The following is a 24,938-nucleotide window of genomic DNA, read 5'->3' on the forward strand; positions in this document are numbered from 1 at the left end:
CCACACCCACTTTTTGGCTACTGGACCATCGTGCCCTTCCACCGCGTACGGCAAAAAGGGGGAGAGGCGCAAGCAACACCACGGCACCTCGTCGCACCGCCGCTCGAATTTCGCATGGGCAAAATCGTCATTTCACGTTTTAGGTACGAAGCCACCCCGCGTCAACTCGTCCGTGGTGTTGTACCCTCCCCTCCGTTTACCACAAAACTAAATAAGCGGAGTAAAATTTCTCTGTTTTCTTTTTTTAAATTACTTTTTATTTAAATAAAAGTCGCTACTAGGCCGGGGCTTTCCCCGACACCGATACCTTAATTTCTGGTAGTCCCATCACGGAGATCCGACCGTCCATCTCCGCCGGATCCCCGAAACCAAACACGAACCAATACAATAACCGTATTTATAACAAACCCAATACTAAAAAGTTATCCCCCCTAATTACGACCAATTTTCCTCTTTACTTTGGCTTCAAGAGTTAAAACCCCACTACTACATGTCCCTCTGTGTTTGTATGTGTGTGTGTGTGTGTCTCTTTCTCTCTCTCTCTCTATATATATATACACGTTCCGATTCGACGATCGAGCGCTACACCACTTCCTCTCCGCGTCGGCATTAATGGCGACGATTCCCCCCAACCTCACCCTCCTCCTCCTCGTCGTTGTGGCAACCACCACGACCACCTCATTCCCCTGTTTCTTCGCCGCCGCGGAAGCTCTTCCTAGATTCCGGGAGGCGCCGCAGTTCTACAACTCGCCGGGGTGCCCGCCGCCGCTCCCGGCGTCCTCCGCCGCGGAATGCGCTGAGGCGGAGTCGGAGGCGGCGGTGCACGTGGCGATGACGCTGGACGCGGCGTACCTGCGGGGGTCGGTGGCGGCGATCCACTCGGTGCTGCAGCACGCGTCGTGCCCCCAGTCGATCCGGTTCCACTTCGTGGCGTCGGCGGGGGCCGGGGCGGGGGTGCCCTACCTGAACGCGACGATCGCGGGGTCGTTCCCGTCGCTGTCGTTCCGGATCTACCCGTTCGCGGACGAGGGCCGCGTGGCGGGGCTGATCTCGACGTCGATCCGCGCGGCGCTGGACCGGCCCCTCAACTACGCGCGCTCGTACCTGGCGCGGCTGCTCCCCGCGTGCGCGCGCCGCGTCGTCTACCTCGACTCCGACCTGGTGCTCGTCGACGACATCCGCGGCCTCGCCGGGACGCCGCTCCCCGACGGCGCCGCCCTCGCCGCGCCCGAGTACTGCGGCGCCAACTTCGCGGCCTACTTCACGCCGTCCTTCTGGGCCAACCCCGCGCTGTCGAACGCCTTCGCGGGGCGGCGGCCCTGCTACTTCAACACCGGGGTGATGGTCATGGACCTCCACCGCTGGCGCCTGGAAAGCTACACGCAGCGCATCGAGGAGTGGATGCAGCTGCAGCAGCGCCTGCGCATCTACGAGCTCGGCTCCCTCCCCCCCTTCCTGCTCGTCTTCGCCGGCCGCATCGCCGCCGTCGACCACAGGTGCTGCTGCTGCTGCTTCTTCTCCAACTCCAACTGATTGATTCATTGATTAATTAGATAGGATAGATCGAAGTTGTTAGACTCAACATTCTTTTCGTTAATTATTGTTGTTACTCACCGACCGTCCTCGGTGCAAGTGGCAGAGGGAGCTCGATGGTTAGTACATACCCAAGTTTCAAGTTCGAATCTTAGACAAACCGTCCTCAGTTTAAGTGACCAAAAATTTGAAATTATAAATTAACTAAGATTCGAACTTGAAACTTCAGATACCGACTGCCAAATTTTTTACCATTTGCGTTAGGATGTATCGACAAGTAAAAGGACCTCTTAATTTAGTTATATGTTATTAGTTTTTTCATGCTGCGGAAGAAGAAGAAGAAGAAGAATAATAATAATAAATTTTAATTTATTTATATTGAACAGATGGAACCAGCACGGACTGGGCGGGGACAACTACCAGGGGCTTTGCAGGGATCTGCACCCGGGGCCCGTCAGCCTCCTGCACTGGAGCGGGAAGGGCAAACCTTGGGTCCGGATCGACGCAGGCCGGCCGTGCCCGCTCGACGCCCTCTGGGTGCCCTACGATCTCCTCCGCACCCCCTTCGCGGTCGACGATTCTTGAATCCTACGTCGCCGTCCTCCGTTTTTCTTCTTCTTCTTCTTCTTTTTCTTTCTTGTTCCCCCTCTCCCTCTCTCTCTCTCTCCCCCCTTTTCTTTTGTAGAGTTACCATCGTTTTTTTTGTTCTTTTTTTTCCTCGGATAAGCAACGAACAATTAAAGGAATACAGAGATCTAGCACATGGGCTGTTAATAATCTTTTGAAATTGTATTAGTATACAAGGAAGAGAATTGGTGTAGATAAAAGGCTGTAGGATGAGAGCAGGAGAATTTTATAGTTCTACTTCTATAGTTGTTTTTCTTTTGTTGTTGCATTAATTTTCATTCTATCTTCATATTGTATCTTTTGAATTTTGCATTGAGAAAAGAAACATTAATGCATGCTGTGGACTTTAATATTGAGGATGATGATGCATGCAGAGAAGAGAAAGAAGTTATTATTAATAATAAGAAATAAATGAGCGGGTGCTCGATCTGGAGATTCTTGCAATAAATTGTGCCTTGACTCGAAAGTGCTTTTTAGATGGAAAGCATGCTATTTGAGCTGTCACCGCTTATTTGATAGCCAAAAAAAATAAAAAATAAAAAAAGAATAGGACTCGCAGCTCATTTACTCTACGATAGGATTTTAATGTATGCAAGTCTTTTGTTGGAGAGTTTACAGCTTGATTTTTTAGTTTTTAATGTTAACTTCTCTTAGAAAGGAACTTTATAAATAGCGAGCGAAAGATTTATTATATTTTTGAAGGGGCAATGTACATAATTGTTTTACGTATATTAAATGGTCCTCTGCATGTGTCCAAATGATTTAACCTATAGCCTCACGTTTATCATCATAACATCTTATGTGGCAAAGCACGCACGCATGCATGCATGTCATGTCATCACCGGCCATGGTAAAATGAAAACCCGGGACTTAATTAGCCGTAATTTCTGACCACCCATGCGCAGATACGGTACATGTACATGGCGTGGCATGATGATGATGATGATGCCTAGATCCCGTGGCATGTGCAGTGCACGTGACCTCATGAATATCTCACCTAACGTGGGCTTTCAGGTTCGGCTCAACTTCCCAGAAATAACAATAGTTCCACCTTCCAATAGTGAACTCTAAATATCCAAAAACTTTAAAAAATAATACTAATAATTTTTTTTTTTTTTTTACTATCAACAGTATTTTAACTCCGCTCGCAATAATAGTATATATGAATGAATATTATTATACTATTTTCACCTCCGGTGGCATACTATACTCTTTAAAGTGTCTCCACAAATCATGTCCTCCCTACACTAACATATTTACTTTAAATCTTACTCCACTCATAGCCAACAAGAGTTAAAAGCTTATACATAAGAAAGAGTAGATTATATATATATATATATAGAGAGAGAGAGAGAGTTTGGCTACTATATTCTTATGAGTACGATCGCCCTCGTACTCATAAGTCGCTTTCGATGATAGAGCTTCCGAATCGGCGATACATACCGTTAAATATTTTCTAGAGCATTTAAAACTTCTAGAAATTAAATTTCATAATTTTTCGATATTATTTACCTTATGATCAAAAGCTCACAAAATTGACAATTTTTAATGACCGATATGAAATATTTGCTAGTTTAATGGCGCAAAAAAATCGAAATAGGTTAAATTTTTTATAAAAAATTATATTCACTACCTAGATAAAGATTAATAACTCCGATCTTAAATTAAAAGATCTGATCATCCATTTTTAGGACATCGTTTGATTTTGACCGTTCATTTTATGCCCGCTTGATGGACTTTATTGTGATTTCAAAAAATTACAAAATTTATTTTCTAGAAGTTTCAAATACTCTAAATCATATTTAACTGAGTAGATCATCGATTCGAAAGCTCCATCATGGAAAACAACTTATGAGTACGAAAGGCCCAATACTCATAAAAGTATAGTAGCCCTACTCTCTCTCTCTCTCTCTCTCTCTTTCTCTCTCTCTCTCTCTCTATATATATATATATATATATATATATATATACACACACGCCAAAAGGCAAGAGATTTCTCTGCAACTTGAGAGACACTCCCATATCAGCATTCAATGAGTTGGGCATTTGCCCCCACTACTCTCCAGCCCAAAAAAGGGTCAAACTTTGGCCAACATAGTTGAGCACATGGGATAGGGATATCATCACAACCCAGTTAAGCTTAAGCATTTTGCAGTAGAAGAATCGTACAAGTGTGAATAGAAGAAGGCTAGGACTGTAGGACAACAATAAATGGTCCACCCTATCAGCAGAAGTCTCAAACTGCCCATAACTAGACCCACATCCACATCGTATAGGACACAAATTTTGCTCGCACAAGCTAGAAAGTGTGCATCCATTCAAACAGTAAAAAATCTACTCCAAGTTCGAACGTGGAAAGATTTTAACAAAGGAGTATAGCATGTTTTTTAGTTTATGTAAGGATTTTGATTTCCAGGTAACTAATGATATGATCAGTACTATTAGTTGAATTCATGAGGCCCAAATGAATCAGCCTCTGGTCCTTAACAGCCAAATGAATACTCGTGATATGCATGTATTTCTATACATGCTCTAGTTCTCTATTCTAACAACAGGAAAAAATGAAAAAACAAAGAAAATTACAACAACTGGGTCAGCCATACGCTAAGTTTGCAATATGAAGCACAGACACTATAAAAAAAGCCATACTACAATCTTTGTAAACAGTAACCAGTGAAATATGAAACCAAATGTGCAAAAAATAGAGAACATTAGAAATAAGAAGTCAACATGAATTTCAATTTGAGGCCTAAAATCTTTGGATAGAAATCTTGCAAAATCAGGCAAAGCAAATAAATAAATAACTCCACGCATTAATATTGTCACTGCAACAAAATTATAGCATTGTACAGAAGCAAAAGGACATAAGTAAGAAAGGAGGTTATTATAACCAAAAAGTAAATAATACTGACAACCAATGGAACAGCTACATTAAATTATGTACTGAACTGGCTTTGCGAGCATATGAGGAGATTAAGAGACATCACAATGAGTCAATGACACAGAAAAACAATCTAAACATTCATGACCCCCAAAACTCACACTAAGTAACATGTTGATATGGCAAGAGAAATATTATACTTAACCTTGAAGAAAAACAGCAGTCAGATGAAGGAAACCATGAAGGAAAAAAAAATTATAAATAGCAAAGAAAGTTGACTTAGAGACCAATTACAGGTAGTCTGGGATCAAACAGTAGTGATTTGTTTACATGAAAAGTCTAGCAATCAATTATTGATTGTACAAAATTCATTATCAACTAGCATCCCGGTAAATCAAAAAACGGTTGTTCCGGGCCAGCTCAGGCCCCCAATTATTTGGTATTCCTTCTTCAAATCTTCCTAAATTTACATAAGTGTAGTGTTTTGTCAACCCGCTGAAGCATTTGGCTGTTATATTTTTTAGTCCTTATAAAGAAAATACAATTATGTTTGGATAAAAAAAGCATCTAACACAATCATTCACCATCTTGAATTACAACTAAAATAACAGGCCCATATTTAAAAAGAAAGGCATGCCTGTCATCTTTACACAACATGGAAAACAAACTCAACATTTTCAAGAGTATGACAATAGCCATCTGTCCTCTTCAAAGAACTAAATACAACCACATTATACAATGATATTTAGAAAATAGCATTAAGTCATTACACAAACTATCCTAATGCTTAATCAACAAAACAGGGAATTGAGAATATACTAAAGATAGGCTTATATCCATGTGATTATGACAACATAATAGGAAAAGTTTGTCAAGCTATGACAAAAATAACAACTAATAAGAACAATGCCTCCATAATGTAAGATAGCCAAAAGAACCCCTATGACATTTACCATAACCAACAACTGCAAAGAAGGACATGGAATGGTTGGCCAATATAACTCCATACGATATGTAATGGTTGACCAATATAACTCCATACGATATGGAATGGTTGGCCAATATAATTCTATATGATTATTGAGGAAAGGAGATTGCTAAAACCGCACGAAGTTGGGTTGAAACCACTTCAAACTAAATTACTACTGTCTTGTGTTCTCCAATTACAGAAACCTACCGGTTAGTGGACCATGCCTTTGTACAAATATCTATTATTTTACAAAGAAATAAATATAACTTACTTTAAACAATGCCCCGTAATATCAGCAACAAGCAGTTAAAAGAACAAAGATAAAGAAATAGCATACTGTTTATTGCAAGTAGTATAATAGTAAAACCAACTCTATAACAGCAAACCATCTCTGGTTTGTCAAGATACGTACAAATAATAAACAATTCCACACAGGTGTGAATTGCATTGGCAAAGACAAATAAGGAAGCACACTTATGCATTTAGAGCCTAAATAAGGACATTATTGCACAGCTATAAAGCAACACTCCAATTTAAAATGCAACAAGGCTAGCAACTACAAGAACGCCGACCAGAATCAACAGCACCTTGAGATAGACATCCGCCTGCTGCCCATGATGCACATGTCGCGGGAACCCATGACCATGCCATCCATGAAATGAATGACCATACCCATGGGGAAATCCCGCACCAGGTCCATATGCTGCCGCATCCGGAAATCCATGAACTTGGAAGCTAAGTAAAGGGAACAATCCACCAATAGCGGCCGAGAAAGTGTAGTTCCCCCACCTCCCATTGGCCACCGGGGCCCCACCCACAAACCACGGGTTTGGGTTTGCATAATGGTTAGGGTCAGTTTGAGGAGCGGTGGCTGGCCTCTGCCCCGTTGGGCGGTTTGGGATCTGCACACCTGGCATTGTTTTGGATCGCGGGTCGGTGGTTGTCTTTCCCCGACCGTAAAGAGGGACTAATTTGTCCTCTTCAACAATGGCTTTACAAACAGGGCATTCGGGAGAGTGGGCGTGGACGTGGAGCCATTCATAGAGGCAGGGCCAGCAGAAGAGGTGGCCACATAGTGTTACTATGGGATCCTGGGCCAATTCGAAGCAGATGTTGCATTCGAAACTACCGGCGAGATCATTGCTACTGGCATTACTCGAGAAAGATGGGTTTGGGGGATCTCTGCTCGTAGATTCCCCAAACCCACTAGCCATCCTTCTACAACAAATGATAGACTACAATAAGGGGAAAAAGAAGCCTATAATACACAAAGCATAAACAACAACTACATCCACTTGTGATGAAATAAATTTACAAATGATTGATGAAAGCCTTCTATAGAATCACAAACCTCTCAAATTGATACCAAATCCCCAATTTTCTGAAGCTTTTGTAATATAACAAAAGAGGAGAACACCAAAATTTTCATTTTTACACAGACGAACAAGTCAGATACTGCTTTGGTAGGATCACAAATCTGTCTAATAAACATAGATCCAACATAGTAACTTGTGAAGAAACCCTACCAGAGAATAGCCAAACCACCAATCAATCAATGACATTTAATAATTCTAAGTTTTTTGTTAAAGGCGATTAAGCGATTCCACAAACCACTAAAAAATCCCAGTTAATACCCTCTACGAAGATCAATCCATAAGGGGATCAAGACTACATAACCCTACAGAAACCCTAGAACGAATCTAGTACACATACCATAGATCAAAGGCATAAAACCTCAAATCGAGGGTTCCTCGCCGCATACAATCAACGATCAGACCAATTAGTAGTTAGAAATCAAAGAAAAGTACAACGAATTACTGTGAAAAAGGGATCGAAATGGATGAGAAAGAATCTTAAAAAGGAAATAATTAAGCGATTAAAAAAAGATGAAAATCGGAGAAAAATGAGAGGGTCGGGGGAGTGGATCGCGCACCTGAGAACTCGCGAAGAATCGGTGACGATGCGAAATGGAATCAGCGGAGACGAGGAGTCCTCTCTCACTACTATGAAAGGGAAGAAATATATATGTGCAAATAAAATATTGAATATGAAAAAAAAACAAACAATATATCTTTTTCGGCCCGTGTTTGCTGGTTTCGGATCCTTGGACGGTTATCGGATTTATTTATTTATATTATTATATTTTTAGTTAGAGTCCGTGCAATTGGAGACAGTAAGAAGCTGACACGTGTTGAGATTTAAATGGGTTTGATTTGGATTATTCTGAGAGGATTACAAATAATCCAATGGGTGTCGTTTGGTTCGCATTATGAAAGATTACTAGAAATAAAAGATATTCGAGAATCTTATTCCTATTCATCCTATTACTAAGAATGTGGAATTCCTGTGTTTGGTTCGCACGCTAATATTAATTAGCCATATTATTTAATATTACAAAAAATATACAATTTATTTATTTATTTATTTATTTATTTATTTTTAAATAATGTTACCAAAAGTTTAAACATTTTTTTAGAAAAGAGAGAGAGAGTATAAGTTAGAGAGAGAGAGCATAATTAAAAAAATAGAAAAAAAATATAGTCGAAATTAGAGGGAGTGAGAGAGTTGAAATTTTAGAAAGAGAGAGAGAGAGAGAAAGCTTAGTTAGAGAGAGAAAAAAAGTTCAGAGAAAGATATAAGGTGTAGAGGTAAAGAAAAATAATATCAATTAGCGGCGCGGTATGAAGAAAGAAAGAGATTATACATATTATGATTACTCCAATCCTTTAATATGAAGATACCCACAGGCGGGAATGAGATTAGTACTTTGGGGTGAATCTTATTCCCAAATGAATTCAATATTACACATGATTACTTAGTGCGTTTAGCAAACACCGTCATATTTTTTTATACCCATTGATTACTAGGAATCTTTAAAAGATAGCGCGAATCAAACGCACCCTATGAGTAATCTGTTCGTATTGGAGCGATTATAAAAAAAAAAGATTATATCCAAAATATTACGAGGGTCTGTGTATATTGATTACTCAAGACGATTAATCTTGTATTATGTAAAATTATAATTTTACCTATTCAACTCTCGAAATTCTTTCAATATGTTATGTATTTAAAATTTTAATTTAAAATTTAAATTGTCAACTATTAAATTTTAAATTCAAAATTTAAATTTTTAAATATTTCAAATTTAATTTGTAAATTTTTAAACTTCAAATTTTATTTTTTTTAAATTTCAATTTAAAATTTAAATTAAATTTTAAATTTTAAATTAAATTTTAAAATTTAAATCTAAAATTTTATATTTTTGTTCAAATTTAAAAGTTAAAATTTTAAAAATTTAAATTATTTAAAATAAAATTTTGTAAAAAGAAATATTATTTGTAATCAATAAAAAAAATTGCTAAATATATCTAAAGGCAATTTCGAAATAAATTATATTTTATTGTCAAGATTAATTACTGAATTTTGTAGACTGAACTAAATATAGTAATATTATAAACACTGTAATCCAGAATTACATTACTGTATTAAACCAAACGCACTAATTTAGAAATCTAAGATACCTGAATATATCGATATACTCTGTAATTTTACATAATTCGAATCAAGCGTGCCTTTAAGAGAAAATTGTATTGCTGTATAATATAGTATTAACTAAAATTCAAGTTAAAAAATTGTGTATTTAAAGTAGACCAGTAAAATTTAATAGTGAGGTGGTGGCATGCATCCCTTGTTAAGGGTCTGTTTGGTTCAACCTAAAATGATAAAAATTAATTTTTTTGTGAAAAAAAAAATTTTATGTTATGTAGTGCTTAGTTTGTAAGAAAAAAAATACTTTTGCATCGATATTTGTTTGGTTGAAAAAAATAATAATATTTGTTTGGTTCGGTAAAAAGAATGATAAAAAATTACGCAGCATGAATTTTCGTTTTCCGTCAAACAATTAGCGAAAAATAAAAATTTTAATTTTTTACTAAATCCGTAGAAAATATTTTTACGGAGAACCCAAAAAAGCGAAAAATTATTTTTTATGCCGAAAATAAATTTCCGGTTCGTTTTACACCAGCCGAACCAAACGCCCCCCTATCTTCTAAGCATGATGGGAGGTTTTTAAATTAGCATGCATTATGTATGTCTCGAATTTGGAAGCTATGCTTACAAATATAATTGAATGGTTATAATTATTTTTTAAAAATTTGGAGCATGTTTTAGATTGTTCCAACAAATTGGAATTAGACATGCCAAAAACGTCTCATCCAGAAGAGAATTAACTAATAAAATAAATGCGTATAAAGTACGTAGAATCCGTGGAACACCTTTATAGTTGATGACCCTCTAGATGTTTTCTGGTCATAGTTAATCACAATTACAGCATCACCAACTAAGAATATCAATGATAACTTGAATGGACATCTAACTCAACAAACCAAGGATGTATGAATGGCTAAGATCATAGAATTCCAAAGTTTCTAGATCCTATACATTTTTCTACATTAAATATTCAAACTTGAAGAAATCAAAGTACGTACCCGCCACAAGTCCTTGTCCTTGGTCAAAGGAAATCCCTCCTCATTTCTCTACTCCCAATCTCTTATATTATAAGTAATTAAACCTCTTATTTCTGTTCTTACTTCTTTGTTTTTAGATCACGGTTTGAAACAAATCAATCGGAATAGGAATAGAAATAGGAATAGAAATGAGAGGAGGAATCAGCTACTGGTTATCTGAGCACCCGGCTATCGTGGGGTTCAGGTGGGGTGCCGATCAATTGTGGCTCGCGACGTGGCCGTCGCTCATCGTCTCCCTCTCCTTATTCGCGGTCCTAGCCGTCTCGCTCCACTTCCTCCTCAACCTGCTCGGGCGGAGCCGCCCCGTCCCTCTCGGCCCCATCCCGGCCCTCCACTCTCTCGCTGTTGCTGCTGTCTCCGCCATCATCTTCGTCGGAACCCTCCTCTCCACCGCCGCTGAGATCCGCGACACGCGGTGGTCGTGGCGGCGCCTTCACATGGCGTCGCCGCTTCACTGGCTCCTCTGCTTTCCGGTGCGTGTTCACAATCATGCATGCATGCATGCATGCATTTTCTTTATTTTATTACTATAGAAGGTTACACTGTTGTTGTTGTTGTTGTTTAACTAGAACACGTTGGGACCTTAACATAGGGGCAATTTTGAAATTGCCCCCTCAACTTTGTAATAAATATCATTAGAAATGCCTATCTTAATTTTTTTAACATTTTTTTTTAAAAAAAAAATAATAGAGTTGGAGGTGTTCCATCAAATTTAAATAATTTGAATAATAATAACAACGTCGAATTAATTGTAAAAAATATATATTTTGACGCGGACGTTAATTGGAATTGGGAAACAGGTGGGGACCCGGCCGTCGGGGCGCGTGTTCTTCTGGAGCTACGCCTTCTACCTGTCGCGGTACCTGCACCTGCCGCGCGCGCTCTTCGCGGTGCTGCGGCGGCGGCGGCGGCCCGTGGCGCGCGTGGCGGCGCAGTGCGCCCTGGTGGCCATGCCCTTCCTCTGGCTCGAGTTCTCCCAGTCCTTCCAGGTCCTCGCCATCCTCGCCGCCTCCCTCGCCCACGTCCTCGTCTTCGGATACCGCTTCTGGATCTGCGCCGCCGCCGCCAGGGGAGATGGGGCGGCGCCGCCCCCGGCGACGGTGGTGATGGGGTGTCAGGTGGGGCTCCTGTGGTGCAACGTCGCCTGCCATGTGGGGGTCCTCGTGCTCCACTTCGGCGGCCGCCGATCCGGGGGGTGCAGCGGCATCGGCGCGTGGGCGTTCAACTCCGTCCTCAACGCGGGGCTCCTGTGGATCTTCCTCGACTGCTACGCCCACTACAGGGAGAAGAGGTGGAGGAGGAAGGCCGTGGGATGCGACGACGATTGCGGGAGCACGCGCCATTGGCGTCGCCGGCGAGGTCGTCGAGCTCCGTCCAAGGGGGAGGACAAAGGGGCGAAGGACAGGTGAGGTTGCGTCGACGCGACCATATTTGGGTTGGCTTACAGAGGAGGTGCCTTCATTCTGGTTTTGTTTTTTTTTTTTTTTTCCAATTCTTTCTAATGTGTAGATATTAAGAAGAAAATAAAGAGAAAGAAAGAGGAAAATCCCGCATGTTGCTGTAAGGTGCCTGCAGCAGGTGATAGCAAATGTAATGTTGACGAGACAGAATGTTATTTCGTGTGTGAATTTTAGCGGTGATCTATGATAATAATAATTTAAAAAAAAAAAATGAGAGCGTCATGGGCATGGTATGCGCGTGCATGTATCATACTAGAAACAAGCAACAGCTTATACCGGGCAAATGTATAAAGGGTTAAATACCAGATTCTGAAAGTCCCGGTCATCTATCAAATTTATCAAACACTTCATTTATCAAATGCGAGTAATGGGGGGTTCAGACAATTGAACAACACATAATGAAAGCATTTAAAAGAACCAAATCAGTCATAGTATGACAAGAAAAAGTGTCACGAGTTGGCATATAGCGTAGGTAATAGCAGATAAGCGGCAGCGAGAAGACAAATATCCATCCACGTTCAAAGAGTAACGACGGTACACAGCAAGCATGTTATACTTATATTCAATTTTCTCAAAAAGAATTTGTTCTTCACTAACCAGCATCCAGAATTAATCGCACATTAGTTCAGCGATCTCACAACCTCAACCATCCGATACGACCATTTACAATGGCTGCTTGATCAGCATTAGGAGCTTCTGTCTTGGCCTGCCATTCTATTCTTCTTGTTCCTAGTGCTATTTGTTTCAGTAATATTCCATTCTCACTCCTTGTGCTATTTGTTTAAGTAATAATCCGTCAATAAGAATGACATATGTCGTTCAGAGTAGATATTAGGCAATACAGGCACAGATTCGTACGAAAGCGGCCTCGAGAAAACCAGTAAACAACAAGGAGGAGAAATTGAGGAAAAGGTTGAAGTTACATCACACGCCAACAGATTTACTTTTACTTTTATGTCGCCTTTAGTATAAGCTCAATGTCAGCCCCCACTTCAGCAATCTTCGACTCCTTCGAACCTTTGGCAGCTTTAGCGATACTTTGAACATCAAAATCAATGGCAATCGGCTTCATAAGACCTACTAGCATCTATTATTCCGCATCTAGGTTAAGGATATCAGGTAAACATTACACCTACTAAAATAAAATAACGAAAGCAAAAAAGATATAATTTACTTGATCAAAGGATCAAGAGGACTTCACGAAGAAGCAGAAAAAGTTCAGGAATACTTTCTACTACGGTTAATTTCAAGCTTCGGCTGTGAAAAGTATGATCCCTTGGGCCAAAAAGATAGAATAATTGCAGCTATAAGTTTGAAAAGGATACAAGAGATCCAATCGCCACCAGTGCTCGAAATCTTGAGTCAGCATCTTGATTCGCATCTTCTGCAATCTGACCGCCATAATAGGGATAAGTAAAATACTAGAAAAAGGCAACACGGAAAATGTAGCAAGTTTAAGAGTCAAAAACAAGGAATATCAAAGATATTAAGCTTTGTGTGCACACTCCATTTACGGAATGTACGCACGCATGTGTGCATGAGATAGAGAGGGAGAGAGAGAGAAGAGTAACATTTTTGAAAATGTAGCTCAAACTAGCATACTTCAAGAGCTGCAGAGAGCACTTGAGCCTGACCGTCTTTATCCTTCAATTCACTCAAAAGCACAGAATAACTGCAATGGAAAAGCAAAACCAGTTATTAATGATGGCTATTGGAATCAATGATATCATGTAGGACGACCAAAGTGAATCACTTTTCCAACAGCACAGAGATTCTAAATCGCTATGGCAGATTTAACAATATACACATAAGTTCCACACAACAAATCACTTACTTTAGTATTAGTGTCGCATATGATAAATGTGCATTCTTGTTAAAAGTTGGAACGCAATTAGACAGTCCATCCAGAATCTGCAATATCAAAGATGAATGCCAGCTGTTAATAATAAGCAATCAATAATCAAAGCTTCAGTGATTGGTTTCAACCATTTTTCTCGAATTAATAAAAGAAAAATGTATACTCGTATCAATAACAAAGAACCCTTCTTCCGTAATAACCAAGAACCAACCTCACTACAATGGGATTGTAACCACGGGAAGAAAAATGAATGCCTGAAAAGGTTAGTAACAGCTCGAATGATAGTTAATATATTAGCAGGTTGTACAGGACTCATCATGGCCTTCTTGAATGTCTCCATCAGCACATCTGTCACAATATAAAAGACTGCATATCAGATAGGGTATTACAATAGATAAAAATAAAGCAACATTCTGCAATCTACATCATTGCCATGCTGGAAATACCACTTTCTTCTCTCTTTATGTAGAAGCTAATTAATGGCAACTAGTACAGTGTGTCAGCTTTAGCTCAAGAAATCCCTAGACTATAACAAACCATTAACTGCATGGGAAGTCAAAAAAATCTCATCTAAATTAAACATCAGACACCAGAAAAAAGCTTTATGTGCATACCATTTCCGCTCTCAATGTGCTTGAGAAGTAAACTAGCTCCATCAGGATGCAAGATAAACATCCTTAAAGTATCTATAACTGCATGGTGGAAAGAGAAATTAGGTCAGATGTATAGCAAGTCTGAACAGCAGACCTGGTAAATATGAGCATAGGGTTACGAGAATGACATTGATTAAAATATTATAATAAAATCAACTTTCTAGAGCAGAGAAAGGTCACAACAAATGGCAAGCATCCACAACCACGAAAGATACACAGGACAAGTCGCAGGCAAGATATATTGTAGTTGTTTATATTCTTGATGCCAAAATGATCATGCTGATAAGCATCTAGAGTCACAAATACAGCTTCAAGCACAATTGTTACCCCATGATTACGTAATTAAGTAAAAGTGATTACTGAGAGATGCCAACTAATCTCCACAAAGAAATAGTCAGTACAGGATATACCGGGAAACATCATCGCAAGAGGCCAGGACTTCAGCAAATTAAACAACAAAGTAATGTCAGCATCCGCAAAACTACTGGAATGATAGTGTGATGTATCTTTCAATACTTGTACAATGGCAGCCAATCTTGACAACTCGAGCTCTGACAAAGACAATGGTTTCTGCTCCTGGACAGAGATAAAAAATTAAACCACGAAGCTTTAGTAATAGCAAGGCTTCATCCTTAATTCACATCGTAAAAATTTTGTATCCAAGGAAAAATGGGAGGTCGAAAAAATCTACTTCAAGAGTTCTACTTTTGTTATGCCAAGCTAATTGTTTTGCTCCTAAAAGTAAAAAGATATTGGTTTACTTCATAAATATACTGCTATTCTATTTGTAGTACTGCAATAATGCTAGCATTGATTCCTCCAAGATTTCTCTTTTTTTTATTCTTTGGTGTGCACATTGCTGTCAATAGGAGAAAACGGGGGCGCCAACCTTGGCCAGCTATAGGTAAACTTGAGGATTTTTGAGCCAGTTTAAGTTGAAGCGGCTTGGACACACAAGCTTGAATTCAACAGCTTTTACTTCATCAGTACGGCTGAGGCCACGGGTAACACTAATACCCGGGTACATTCCTAGTAAATAAACAAACTGTAGAGAGCTTGAAAACAGCCATTTGACTTGCTTTACTGATTGTGGCAACAGCATTCAGTGTCATGTCATCTGTAATGAACGATATAAGCAAAAATATTTCTTAATTTGTGAGTGTGATCTGGATGATAATTGCTTAAGCTTTTGACCACCATGGACCATAATATAGTCTCTCATTGATGAGCATTAGAGCACAACGAACATTGAAGAATGTTATTAAACAAACCATTGATAATTCTTTAATGCAAAAAAAAAAAATCGAATGCAATTAACAGGGCCTACAGAAAAAGAAGCCAATAGGCCAAAAAGAAAATGTATGAATATAGGACTACAAAACACATTCAGTACTATCGAATTATAAGAAATTACCATGTTAGATTGTAGTTTGGTGTTGAATTCAGATATTTTCTTTAGAATTCCATCAAACTGGGCCGAGTCAAACAAGAGCATCCCTTTCTGCAAAAGCCAATTAAAGGTAAACAACATCATATATGCTTGTAAACTGGTGTAATAGGTGACTGATCAAGTTAAAGAGTGATACAAAAAGAATTAACGCTGCTAATACTATGCGTAGCAACAAATTATAGAACCAACATCAGAACTATTCAGGAATATGATTCAAGTAGGGTCATGAAAATAAATTAGCGTGTGTATATTAGTAGCTGCAGGCTCCAAAATGTGGTAACAGTGGAAATTGCTCATACAGGAAAATGTTCTGACCACTGGTAACACAAACATGAAGAAAAGATGAATTGAATACCTTCGGAATATGTTTGAAAGTTGGTTTCGGAGCACTAACTGTGAAGCACATGAAAAGGAAAACAGAAAAAAGTTAAAAAATACAAACTTTTTCTTGTAGTGAGGGGTGTTTCAGAGCAAGAAAAGTCACTCTCTTTTAAGATCCAATACAAAATTAGAATAGTCCAAGTTCGCTGCAAAAGCATACCTGTTGAAAATGAAGGTTCCCCAGGTATATAGGCGCTAGCTGAAGAATGATTATGAGGTTACTAATAACCATGGAGAAGTAAACACAAACACCCATGAATTATCCCACGAAGAGAAAAGGAGGATCATAGAGATATTTATTCTTACATCCAGTAAAAGGATCCCGCAATGATGGATCTGGAACAGAATTTCTTTGCCCAGTATTCTGCAGTATAAACTCTACTACTTGTTGGCGATACGAAAGTGGCAGATTTTCTTTGAGAAGCCACTTGTCAGCAACAGCATATGGATTATCTGCAAACAAAACAAACCGGATAAGAAAAAAGATGTCAAATCGTTTATACGAGAAATTAAACCAACAATCAGATACATTTTTTTCTGACCAAATGATAGAAAGACCAAAATATAGCAGGCTAGATTATGAGCCGATGAGAAGAAAAACATAAATATCAGAAATGCCAATCATTCTTATTTCTTATGTGCGTTACAACATGGGACAATAATAACAGTAATCAAATCCTAGATGTCATATTGATCACTTGTGGTTTACTGAACCTTTTAGGATTAAACTTAAGAATCTAGATGGCTGCTAAAATATGTTGAACAACCTAAAAGCTCAAAACGCCAAAAGAGAAGTGTAATAAATCTCAAGAAAAATTTTCACGAAAGTTATGTCCACCAATTTCCCGTGCACATCAATGCACAGCATCAAGACAAAAAATCACGCCGAGGGTCACTAAGGAATAATTTACGAAGCAGTCTAGTACATTAATACAAATAAGATGCACGGCATAAAATCCTTGCTAGATGCCCAGGTGGTTCCTTGAAAACCTTGGGTTCCGGAAAATTATGAATTGCAAGCTCAAAATTTGATAATGACATATTAAAGTACAAATTTCATGTCAAAACCTCTAAATTAACTTAAAAATAATACGAAATGTGCATCAATACCTTAAATTCAGGCTCTTCCAAATGTAAAATAATGCAGCTAATTACCAAAATAACAGTGGATTGCCGTATAAAAAGCTATGTAACAATTGGCTCAAGCATTCAACCATAAAGTGAAATGCAACCGGATGTTCTATTATACAACAGCTGATGCTAGTGGAAATATAGGAAAACTATGTTTCAGAGTACCTGATAGATTATATGGCAATTTGCGAATTGGCTCACCATCTCCAATATCAACATCGAACACTACAGTTTACAAAACCCTGACAATTAGGAAAGAACGCAGTGGCAATATTTAGTAGGATAGCCATACTAGTAGAAGAGTTGGCACACCATAATCATATCGAACACCATCACTAACTTGACCGTTCCCAGTGTCTCCAGGCCCATCAACAACTTCACCAATCTGATACAAAGGTCAACAACAAACAAACTGTTATAATAACTCAAAGGTCACGTATACCTCCATCACAATGAGCTGATGCCACAATAGTCACATACTGAGTAACTGCATAAATCATAAAAGGTCACACAAATTACAGGAAAAAATAGCATTATAACATGAAGATTCACTTTTCCTGTAGACTCGGTTGGAACTTAAATGATAAACATATGAACTCAAAACATCTTCATAATGAAGAGGAAGGGTACTAGGTAGTAGCATATTCAGAAGCATACTTTCTCCCACTTCAGCTCTTGAGAATTCCACGAATAAGCCACACCATTGTCTCCTTCTCTAATAACTATTGTCTGTCCATTGATGGTACCTGAATTAGAAGGCAAATACATACAATATATAAAAATAAAAGAAAAGTATCCCATAAAAATTGCAACTGTCATGAACAGTCGACCTATTAACTCGAACTCTTCAGACAAAATACTAGGCAAAATCCCTAGATATGCATCTATAGCTGAATTGTAGCAAATGAATTAGTATACAGATTTCTGTAACACCCCGGCCCACTAGTACTAACTTGTTGGGCCCAAAACACCAACCCAAAATGCTTAAACCTAATTTATTAATATTAGAGTGCTTAGTCCTTCCATCCTATATACAATATTTTCCCCAACAAATATGGGACTACATCACAATCACTTTCCATTTAGATCCTAACATCCTCATAAGGCCCAATCACACACGTAATCCAAGGCCGTCAAGCGATGTAAGACATTCCCTGCACTTCTGACTAGCAATTTGACTCTAATACCAGATAGAACGACCCAACACACTAGTACCAGCAACTTGTTGGGATCAAACCACCGGCGCCAAAATGCTTTAGCCCAAGTTATCCACACTAGAGCGCTTAGTCCTTATAAACCCATACACAATCTTATTCCCATCAAATACGAAACTACTGGGCCTTCGCAATTTCCTCAAAAAATAATGAACATCAATACTTCATGCATTCTGAAATCCATAATAAAATGCTTCCCATTTGAGCAACATAATGATCCACTTCAGTTTCATTTAATATTGTTTGAAAAAAGATAGACACATATATGTAACTGCACAATGACCATCAAATACAGAGGGAAAAATTCTGTAACAAATTCAAAGGAGTAAAATAATGTAGTACCTGGAACTTGCAAAGCCTCTAACCCAGGAAGATCCATCAGTTTCAAGCCACCAACTTTCTTCCTGCAAAAAAATTCAATCAAATGCTAAAAGAAAACATAAAGCACTTAGATGGAATCATATACCATAAAACATCACAACAATTCATAACACATGATGGATTCTTCATCTGCAGTTCCAAATGACAAGAAGCAAACGTCAGACAAATTACTTCCTAAGTTGTACAGGAAAAGAATGAATTTCATGAGTTACTGAAAACTTTTCTAAGGAGTCGCAGATTATGGCTGAATGATTATTTACTGACAATGATCCAATATATTTCAACATGCACTAGATTATTACCAAGCTATAAAGAATGATGCAACAGCTAAATTAGCATATGCCAGCCATAATTAAGATCTGGCTGACCTGCTGTTTTTGTATTGAGAAAGCTCAACTGCATAAGCTTCAAGTGCATGTGGATCAGAGATCCGATCGCCATGTGATGTCCATATCCGAACAGCTCCATCAGAACATGCTGTCACAACATCTCCATTTTCCAAGAACTTCACATCCCAAACACAAGCAGGGTGTTCAATGCTTTGAACACACACCCCATCTGCATTGTATGACCACAAATCAGATGGTCTTTCAGTAATCTCCGATCTAACCTCATTAAAAAAGGTTTCCCCATCAAGAAGACAAAACCGACTGAAAATCCACGGTGCATTCTTTGATAAGCAAAAACACTCATGAGTCATGAAATGGCCCAAATTCAAGAGACAAAAATACAATCTGCCCACAAATTCAAACTACTGTGAACAAGGAAAAAAGAAAACACAAGACATGTAAGGAATCCAAATGGTGTTCTACACATCCAGGAGACAACCCTCAGAGTTTCGATGATTTCTAATTAAAGCATAATCCTTTTTAAGTTGTAAGTTCGCTCCACATGTAAACTACTCATTTGGACATATTCAATAGTTTCAGCATGTACACTAGCATGTAAGGAAAGTTTTGAGCGGTTGAAAAATATCTAGCCAAAAAAAAAAAGACATAGGACTTTTTAAACCATAATGATTAGCAGATTAACTTAAAAAAAGACCACCTCTCCATATTTTGAGGAAGCAATCTTCACTCCCACTAGCAACAAGGCCAGAAGAATGTGCAGCCACAGAATATACCAGAGAAGTATGACCCATCATCTCCATCAGTATCTGACCAGTCAGTGTCCATAGCTTAATTGAGCTGCCATTCAAGCAAAACAAAATATTAAAAGAAAAGGCTCAAAGAAAAATAAAAATAAAAATCATTCCAAGAAGAATCACTTGGAAGAGTGAGGATGATAAATTGTAGGGCATAGATGTCGAGAAGCTAGAGAAGCAAATATAGAGAAAAAGAGCAGAGCGACTAAACTTATCATAAGTTCTGTAACAGACAGAAGCAGACTGTCAACTTTACTGAACAAGAACACAAACTAATATGATTAAAAAGCTCTTCCTCATTTTCAGCTATAGCCATCTCAAAGCAAGCATGATGCATGTCATTAAATTACTATCAGCTGTTAATTTTTTCCCAACTAATTTTTTAGCACACATTTGAAAATTAAACACCCAACCAATCACTCCACTACTAGTAGATGTTCCTGATTTGTATTCAGAAACATTCCATCTTCATCTCATACTCCAGAAATTATGGATTGCATTAACTATGTGCATTTTTCTCATAGCCATGAATCAATGGCATGAAGAAAATGCAGCAGCTATAACCTTCCATCCAGGTTCTTAATAAGTTAATTGGCGACATATGATAAAAATTCCTTTCCACCACTAAAGCATGAAAAGTTCTGTATAGTATCCTGTTATCCAGGAGAACAAAAGAAGACTATTATAGATATAAGTAGAACTCATGTCATCCACAAAAAACAACTGTGTAAACTTTTTACCGATTAGAAAGAATATGCTGTGATCCTAATTATCTAGAGGCAAAATGCATATTGCTTTTACCTGATAACATTTTATTCAGACGTAGACGAAACTTGGATAAACCAAAGAACAAGTGAACAGACCACTAGACAGGTCCTATTCTGCTACCAGTTAAACCAGTTTTATATGGAGGTTTCTCTCTGCAATTAGATATATGTTAATATGCACTACAAAATTTCAACATTTAGAAAATCTAAAATTTCGTGAAGAATCTATTCAAGGAAAATAAACCTCCACACTACAAGACTTGCTGATAATCAACTCTCAATAAATCACTTAAACAAGAAGATCAATAAATGAAAAAGTAACTTACCAATCATGTGAGGCAGAGAGAATACCAACTCCAGGTAAAAGAGCTAGACCTCGAACAGTATCTATTTTAAGAATGTCATGGCATTAGTGCAACATAGTACTAATAATCTAAATGCTGAATACACCAACAGTAAAACAACAGCAACACATATACTAATTAAAAAATAGCAAGAGAAAGATAGAAATAGAGAGAAAAAGAGAGAGCAGTCCAAATCCACTAGCTCTAATGCCAAAAACGTAAATTTACAAAGTAAAGCAAACCTGCATGTCCCACAAAAGTGTGCAGGCAAGTCCTTCCCTTCCAAAGTTTCATAGTACTGTCACTTGAACCTAGAACAACAAATAAAACATCAACTATTTTAGGTGCCACATCATTATATAAATAATTTTGGCAGTGTTATGAGATTAATAACAACTTAAAACAATTCTTAACTAATATAAGGAACTTTGAGTTCACATGTCAAATTATTACGACCCTTGAATACTTGGTAAAGTATACTTTTTTCCCAAAAAAATTAAACTTCACGGAAAGAGTCCACATAAATCCCATCTTCCCAGTATGATTGTCCAATTAATGCCATAAATATGTCTGTTGGCATTATTTAGCAACTTCATAAGATTATAGCTAAACTAACAAAGATGTAAATAAAAGAAAGACTACTCCTAAATTGACACTGTTAATGCAGTAACATATGCATATACTGTGACGCAACTTGCAAAATTATCAGCATGAAAGAAGTTTGAAATCTCCTACTATAGAACAGTAAAGGAAAAAAATCAGCACATGGTCAATCTTATGAAGGATAGTAGTAAGAACAAGTAATGTTCATTAATATTCACAACCTATAAAGTATAATTAGGCAGATGATATGACTGAAAATTGATTCCCCAAATAAATATTTAACTAATGTTCTGAATAAAGTTGAAAAATCCAAAAAACCATCAAGCCTGTAAGATTAGCCATTACCAGTAACAAACTCGCCAGAGGGAAGTTTAATAACTGCCTGAACAGCCACCTGATGAGCTTCCCAAAACTCAACCGCCTGGCCTTTCCTCCACCTCCTTATTGTACTGCAACCCAATTTCAATACATGAATTCAACGAGCAAAACTTTATTACTTTTAAGATAAAATATCTAGAATGATTTAACTAGGTTAAATCAGTTAATATAACAAACAGGATAAGACCATCCACCAATTTCTTGCATTCTAAAGTGCATAAATAGTGTTACAGCAAAAGGCATGTAATCTAACAGATATATAACTAAGCAGGAAAAAAAAAAAAAAATTTACCAGTCCATCGATGAGGAGATAATGTCGCCATTGTCATCCAAAGCAAGACCAGTGACTTGATACTGATGGCCCCTCATCGTCTCCACAACCTGCCCGGTACGCAAATCCGAGAGCAAGACGAGCGTATCCATCCCGCCGGATGCGATCGCGCCCTCCGGGAAACGATCCGACGGAGGAAGCCACACCAGGGGCCCCACGAAACTGGAATGGCCCGCCAATGTCTTGGAGAGCACGTATCCGTTCTTCTTATCCGGATCCGGCGCCCAGAACCTAACCGTCCGATCCCTCGACGACGTCGCGATCCCCACATCGCCGCAGATGCAGATTCCACGAACCTAATCAAGAATCCATCCAGATCAAAACAAAATTAGGGTTCCTACTTCCTACGAGCACTCACGTCGTATCTCACAATAAATTTACCGTGATCAACGAGATCGGCGGGAGTTGTGCGAACTAGGAAGAGATCGATCTTAAGCAAAATTAAAAGCAAATCGAGAGGAGAGTTCGAGGGTTCGATTCGAGAAACGGCAACGAAGAGAGAGTAAGAGTGAGATCGAAGATCGAAAGAGAGAGAGAGAAGGATAGGGGTTCTTACGTCGTCTTCGTGGCCTCGGAGCTCGCAGCTCAGGCGGAATTCGCCACTGTCGAGCGCCATTTCTCGCACTCGTGCAGGGTTTAAGAAAATCTAGGAGACGACGAGAACGAACCTTTCGGAAACGGGACGCCGACACCAGTAGACCTTTGGGGGCCCTTTTATAGTGTTTGGTTGGGTAATGGCTCGGTCCCAGTTAAGCCTTATCCGTTTTTGTTAAAGCCCGTTATACCCAGCCCGATCCCTTCTTTTGTTAAAGCCCGCAATAGAAAATTCCAAAAAAAAAAAAAAAAATCTGACGTGTCTGAGCCCGGGTTCGAACCGGGGACCTCTAGTGTGTGAGACTAGCGTGATAACCAACTACACCACCCAGACGAGACACACGTTCATTTGAGCGATTATTTTATTATATAAATATTAAATTACCCTTTTTGTAGTGGAATTTTTTTTTTTTTAAATACAGAAGTAAAACATAATGTACAGAGAAACAAACTACAAGTTTAATGTTAAGAATATTACTATGTAAATGACTCTAAGAAAATATGTAAAGGGAAAAGAGATTTTTCTACTGTCAAAAGTATCTTTGTACAATTTTCAATGATCAAGTGAAATAGAAAAGAAGTTAAAGAGCTTATTAAGGAAACTTAGTCACGATAGTGAAGATTATAATCATCTTCTAATGATCTTTCTCTGTTTTCTTTTCCGTGCTGTCTATTACTCTTTTTCTTTCTTTCTTTTTCTTTTTCTCCTTTGTGAAGGGAAATCGGCAATCGTCGGTTGAGATAAAAAGATGTGACGACGTTTGGTTTTGAGTTGATGTAACTATTTTCATATGTTCAGTTTGATAAAATAAAAGCAAAGCTAATAAAATTGTAAAGTGGTTAAAAAAAGAGTTTTTCTAACTTTTTAGACTTTCTTGTGAGAATAGGGAGAAAATTATTTTGAAGGGAAAACTTCAAAAACCCCCCTTGTGATTTCGTAGTTTCTCACTTTGTCCTCCTGTGGTTTAAAGTGTATCAATTTGCCCCCCTGTGGTTTCGTTTTTATTTTTTTGGTAGCTTTTTCGTTAATATTTCATTAAATTATATACAAAAAACTTCAGATACCCATCTAGATTTATCAAATATTCACTTTAGTACTCTTTAATTTTAACTTCATCACTAATTTAAGAAAAAAAAATAANACTTCATCACTAACTTAAGAAAAAAAAATAATAAAAGTGATAAGAAAAAAAGAAAAAAGAAACCACAGGAGGACAAATTGATATATTTTAAACTATAGGGAGGTAAAGTGAGAAACTACAAAACCACAGGGGTTTTTTTTAAGCTTTCCCTATTTTGAACTCTTCTTTTCTATTTCATATATTTAGCAGTAATAAAATATTCTTTTATCCCATGAAACTTCTGGATTGTTCTCGCATATTACACAGCCGCTTGAGACTCAAAAAAAAATTTATATGTTATTGATGTATTGATATATATATATATATATATGTTCATCTCGAACAGTATGTTTCAATCAAAAATGCCAATGTTATGTATAATATATTAATGATTTATTTACACAAGTAGCTGCATACTTGCACGTTGCGCATGAGCTGAAGTCGGCGCTGTCTACGGATTTGGTGAAGATGTCACTGCCGACTTCGTAACGCTAAACGGGTGTAAGCCCCCGCATTGTCTTGAAGTCGGTATCCACATCATCTTTAAAAAGTCCACAACGTAGACCCTTTCTTTTTGAGAACTGCCACGTC

At 38.3% G+C, this 24,938-nt stretch overlaps 4 protein-coding genes and 1 non-coding gene across 8 annotated transcripts; 2 read left to right on the plus strand and 3 right to left on the minus strand.

Annotated features, from left to right (window-relative positions):
- LOC109714935 (probable galacturonosyltransferase-like 1) lies at positions 430 to 2,465 on the plus strand. The gene is made up of 2 exons (XM_020239689.1): positions 430 to 1,496; positions 1,920 to 2,465. Exons 1-2 carry the CDS (start codon positions 613 to 615, stop codon positions 2,116 to 2,118), a joined length of 1,083 nt encoding a protein of 360 aa, XP_020095278.1. The 5' UTR covers positions 430 to 612; the 3' UTR covers positions 2,119 to 2,465.
- Positions 6,333 to 8,097, minus strand: LOC109715749 (E3 ubiquitin-protein ligase RNF5-like). 3 transcript variants are annotated; one of them, XM_020240892.1, is made up of 2 exons: positions 7,945 to 8,097; positions 6,333 to 7,229 (listed from the first exon to the last, which is right to left on the minus strand). In XM_020240892.1, exon 2 carries the CDS (start codon positions 7,223 to 7,225, stop codon positions 6,545 to 6,547), a length of 681 nt encoding a protein of 226 aa, XP_020096481.1. In that variant the 5' UTR covers positions 7,226 to 7,229; positions 7,945 to 8,097; the 3' UTR covers positions 6,333 to 6,544. The 3 variants fall into 3 exon arrangements, with proteins under 3 accessions (XP_020096481.1, XP_020096482.1, XP_020096483.1); XM_020240893.1 differs by having other exon boundaries at positions 6,333 to 7,246; positions 7,945 to 8,085; XM_020240894.1 differs by having other exon boundaries at positions 6,333 to 7,226; positions 7,945 to 8,057.
- On the plus strand, positions 10,637 to 12,349 carry LOC109715320 (elongation of fatty acids protein 3-like). The gene is made up of 3 exons (XM_020240265.1): positions 10,637 to 11,010; positions 11,338 to 11,942; positions 12,047 to 12,349. The coding sequence occupies exons 1-3, from the start codon at positions 10,666 to 10,668 to the stop codon at positions 12,051 to 12,053; spliced, it is 957 nt and encodes a 318-aa protein (XP_020095854.1). The 5' UTR covers positions 10,637 to 10,665; the 3' UTR covers positions 12,054 to 12,349.
- LOC109715319 (phospholipase A-2-activating protein) lies at positions 12,532 to 23,315 on the minus strand. 2 transcript variants are annotated; one of them, XM_020240263.1, is made up of 22 exons: positions 23,189 to 23,315; positions 22,594 to 22,928; positions 22,269 to 22,372; positions 21,563 to 21,631; positions 21,303 to 21,363; positions 20,113 to 20,252; positions 19,434 to 19,623; positions 19,027 to 19,088; positions 18,128 to 18,216; positions 17,783 to 17,855; positions 17,636 to 17,695; positions 16,646 to 16,792; positions 16,500 to 16,538; positions 16,314 to 16,351; positions 15,923 to 16,009; positions 14,919 to 15,084; positions 14,470 to 14,547; positions 14,067 to 14,203; positions 13,832 to 13,908; positions 13,600 to 13,669; positions 13,323 to 13,388; positions 12,532 to 13,084 (listed from the first exon to the last, which is right to left on the minus strand). In XM_020240263.1, exons 1-22 carry the CDS (start codon positions 23,246 to 23,248, stop codon positions 12,950 to 12,952), a joined length of 2,283 nt encoding a protein of 760 aa, XP_020095852.1. In that variant the 5' UTR covers positions 23,249 to 23,315; the 3' UTR covers positions 12,532 to 12,949. The 2 variants fall into 2 exon arrangements, with proteins under 2 accessions (XP_020095852.1, XP_020095853.1); XM_020240264.1 differs by having other exon boundaries at positions 12,532 to 13,098.
- On the minus strand, positions 23,487 to 23,560 carry TRNAV-CAC. The gene has a single exon. It is a non-coding gene; the product is annotated as a tRNA-Val (tRNA).

Source organism: Ananas comosus, linkage group 9 (genome assembly GCF_001540865.1).
Source record: "Ananas comosus cultivar F153 linkage group 9, ASM154086v1, whole genome shotgun sequence".
Classification (NCBI taxonomy): domain Eukaryota; kingdom Viridiplantae; phylum Streptophyta; class Magnoliopsida; order Poales; family Bromeliaceae; genus Ananas; species Ananas comosus.